At 67.9% G+C, this 3,240-nt stretch overlaps 1 protein-coding gene across 1 annotated transcript; it reads left to right on the top strand.

Moving 5' to 3' along the window:
* The first annotated feature begins 229 nt into the window (after positions 1-229).
* Positions 230-2,787, top strand: FAM43B (family with sequence similarity 43 member B). Its single transcript, XM_015093730.4, has one exon. The coding sequence runs from the start codon at positions 718-720 to the stop codon at positions 1,687-1,689; it is 972 nt and encodes a 323-aa protein (XP_014949216.2). The 5' UTR covers positions 230-717; the 3' UTR covers positions 1,690-2,787.
* The last annotated feature ends 453 nt before the right edge of the window (positions 2,788-3,240 follow it).

Below are 3,240 nucleotides of genomic sequence, written 5' to 3'. Positions count from 1 at the left end.
TCCCAGAGGGGCTGAGAGACCACCAGGGCGGCCTGAGAAACTTGCACTGGCAAAGCCCTTGGGTCGATTTCAAAGCTTCCTGCTCCTTGATCTCCGACAATAATGATTAAACCCGATCCACCGCGCCTGTGCTGGGTCTCGGGCGAAGAGCCCCGCTAGCCGGCGCGGGGGGAGGAGACAGAGGAGGGGACGAGAGAGCTAGCGGTCCCGCCCGGTGATGTAGGCAGCCGGGGGAGGTGGAGCCGCGACGCCTGGAGGAGTCCCCACCGCAGTCGCGGCTCTCGGTCTACCCCTCCGAGCAGCCAGCCTCCAGCCCCGGCTCCGGCGACCTCCCTGCCGCCCAAACTGCGGCGGCAGGGACCGCGGGGTGCCCCCCTATTCGGATCTGGAGGGGGCGCGTCTCCACCCCGCCCAGCCCCTGCTCCTCCTGGCTTCCCGGACGGCTGGAGCGACTCCCGGGGGAAGCTGTTCCCGGAGGCTCGGGGCCGTCGCCCGGGCATCTCGGCTGCCAGCCCGGCTGGGCACCGGGCATCTGCGAAGCCAGCTAGCCCTGCCTGGCACTGGGGATCTGCGGGCACCGATTGTCCCCGGCGCCGCCCAGCTTCTCGAACGCCCTGGGCCGCGGGCTTCTGGGCGCGCTCCCCTCCCCCGGCCGCTGGGCCGGCCGCCCGCGAGCTCCCGGCGCCCCCAGCCCCGCGGGCCGCCGCCGCCGCCGCGATGCTGCCCTGGAGGCGTAACAAATTCGTGCTGGTGGAGGACGACGCCAAGCGCAAGGCCAAGAGCCTGAGCCCGGGGCTCGCCTACACGTCGCTGCTCTCCAGCTTCCTGCGCTCCTGCCCGGACCTGCTGCCCGACTGGCCGCTGGAGCGCCTGGGCCGCGTGTTCCGCAGCCGGCGCCAGAAAGTGGAGCTCAACAAAGAGGACCCGACCTACACCGTGTGGTACCTGGGCAACGCCGTCACCCTGCACGCCAAGGGCGACGGCTGCACCGACGACGCCGTGGGCAAGATCTGGGCGCGCTGCGGGCCGGGCGGGGGCACCAAGATGAAGCTGACGCTGGGGCCGCACGGCCTCCGCATGCAGCCGTGCGAGCGCAGCAGCTCAGGGGGCCCCGGGGGCCGCCGACCGGCGCACGCCTACCTGCTGCCGCGCATCACCTACTGCGCGGCGGACGCGCGCCACCCGCGCGTCTTCGCCTGGGTCTACCGCCACCAGGCGCGCCACAAGGCCGTGGTGCTGCGCTGCCACGCCGTGCTGCTGGCGCGGGCGCACAAGGCGCGCGCCCTGGCTCGCCTGCTCCGCCAGACCGCGCTGGCGGCCTTCAGCGACTTCAAGCGCCTGCAGCGCCAGAGCGACGCGCGCCACGTGCGCCAGCAGCATCTCCGCGCAGGGGGCGCCCCCGCCGCCTCGCTGCCCCGCGCCCCGCTGCGCCGGCTCCTCAACGCCAAGTGCGCCTACCGGCCGCCCCCCGCCGCCGAGCGCGGCCGCGGGGCGCCGCGCCTCAGCAGCATCCAGGAGGAGGACGAGGACCAGGACGAGGACGCGGGGCCGCGCGAGCGGCCGGAGGTGCTCAGCCTGGCCCGCGAGCTGAGGACGTGCAGCCTGCGGGCCGCCCCGGCGCCTCCGCCGCCCTCGCAGCCCCGCCGCTGGAAGGCCGGTCCCCGGGAGCGAGCGGGCCAGGCGCGCTGAGAGCCGAGGCGGGGGCGCGGGGGGAATGGACAGGCCTAGGCCCCAGACCCGGCCGGCCTGACGTAGAGCCTCCGGCCTCGGCCCTGCCCGCTAGGGCTCCCCCGTGGTCCCCTCACCCTGCCCTTGCCTCCCTCGTGGTCTCTGTGGCTGTCCGCCCCGCGCCTCATCCTGGCTCAGGGTGACGCCTGACATGCCCTTGAGTATGCGAGGCGGCGAGCTGGGGGAGCAGCAGTATTCCGTGTTCGACCCCCACCCCCGGAGCCTGTCGGTGCCCTCCACTGTGGAATTGCCCCTGATGCTTAACACCAAGTTGCTTTGCCCATAGGCCACGCCCTCCCTCCCCAAACATCCTCTCTAGAGAAGGGGGCTTGGGGAGGAGACTCTCCCAGAAAACCAGGAGGGTGGCCTTGGATCTTGGCCCCTGGGGGAGACAGTGGGTCTGCCTGTAGCCAGGCTTGCCTTCCTGGGGAGACCAGCCCTGGGCAGGCATTCTTACACCGGGAAGAATAGTGGCCCCGGAGAGCTGAGGCCAGGCCCCAAGTGGCATCTGAGTCTACTGCCAATCCACATAAGGAAGAGTGCCCAGCCTCTACGCCTGGCCTCTCCACCCCTTGGAGGACTTCTGGGACTTCGCTGCTCTGCCTGTGGAGAAAACAGGGATGTTCCTACCACCCCCAACAACATACGGCCCGGGGAACAGCTCTCTGCACAAGGCCGCTGCCCAAGCCTGTGTCCTGGCACCCGCAGGACTCCTCACCCACTCTGTCTTTCTGCATACAAATGTGAGTCCCTGCTTGGTGCCCCACAGCTAGGACCAAGAGGTGGCCTCCAACGGAGGTAAGAGCGCTTCTGGCAGGTGTTTGAGGCACTGACCACCCAGCAAATGGACAGGGGAGAGATGTCCCCAAGCCAAGGCTTGTCAGAGCCGGAGGGTCCTGACAGCACCCGGGTTCTCACAGGAAGATGAGGCCAGAGAGTGTGGTGACCCCACCAGGGGAGCGGGCCCCTGCCCACGCGTCTTTTAACAAGGTCACTAAAAGCCCAAAGATCTATGTGTCACCAAATGATCACTGTAAATAAACCATTCCTGCTTTTTCAGCCTGTCACCACTCTTGTGTTGTGCTTGATGCCAGGCCTGTGGACAGTGAAAAGATGATCGTCAGGCTCTTGAAGGGCAGGAGAGGTCCCGGGAAGCATTCCCTGTAGCAGCTGGGGCCAACTCTTGGGGCTGGGGGGGACAAGGGAGTTGCTGCCAGGATGCTGTTCCCTGCATGTCAGGAGAGGAGACAGTAGCAGGTCCCTTGCCTGCAAATCACATGGGCTAAGCCTGGGAGGGGTGTCAGCTGTCTGTCTCGGCCTCCCGGAATGTCTGTCTGCCTGGGCACCAAACGCAAGTGTCTGGAGCATTTGGGCAGGGATGGGGCAGGGGGCCAGGGCCTTCTCATGAGCCGTGTACCTTTGAGAAGATTCGTGTGGGTGTGTGTCTAGGCAAATGGTATTTGCTGGGTCTCCTTGGGGATGTAAAAGAGAGGGGTGAACAATTCAGTTTGC

Source organism: Ovis aries, chromosome 2 (assembly GCF_016772045.2).
Source record: "Ovis aries strain OAR_USU_Benz2616 breed Rambouillet chromosome 2, ARS-UI_Ramb_v3.0, whole genome shotgun sequence".
Classification (NCBI taxonomy): Eukaryota; Metazoa; Chordata; class Mammalia; order Artiodactyla; family Bovidae; genus Ovis; species Ovis aries.
This window is presented reverse-complemented; position numbering and strand designations above follow the sequence as displayed.

What these genes read in the sequence shown, in the direction of transcription:
- FAM43B (XM_015093730.4), top strand. Translation starts at nt 718, where the DNA reads ATGCTGCCCTGGAGGCGTAACAAATTCGTGCTGGTGGAGGACGACGCC.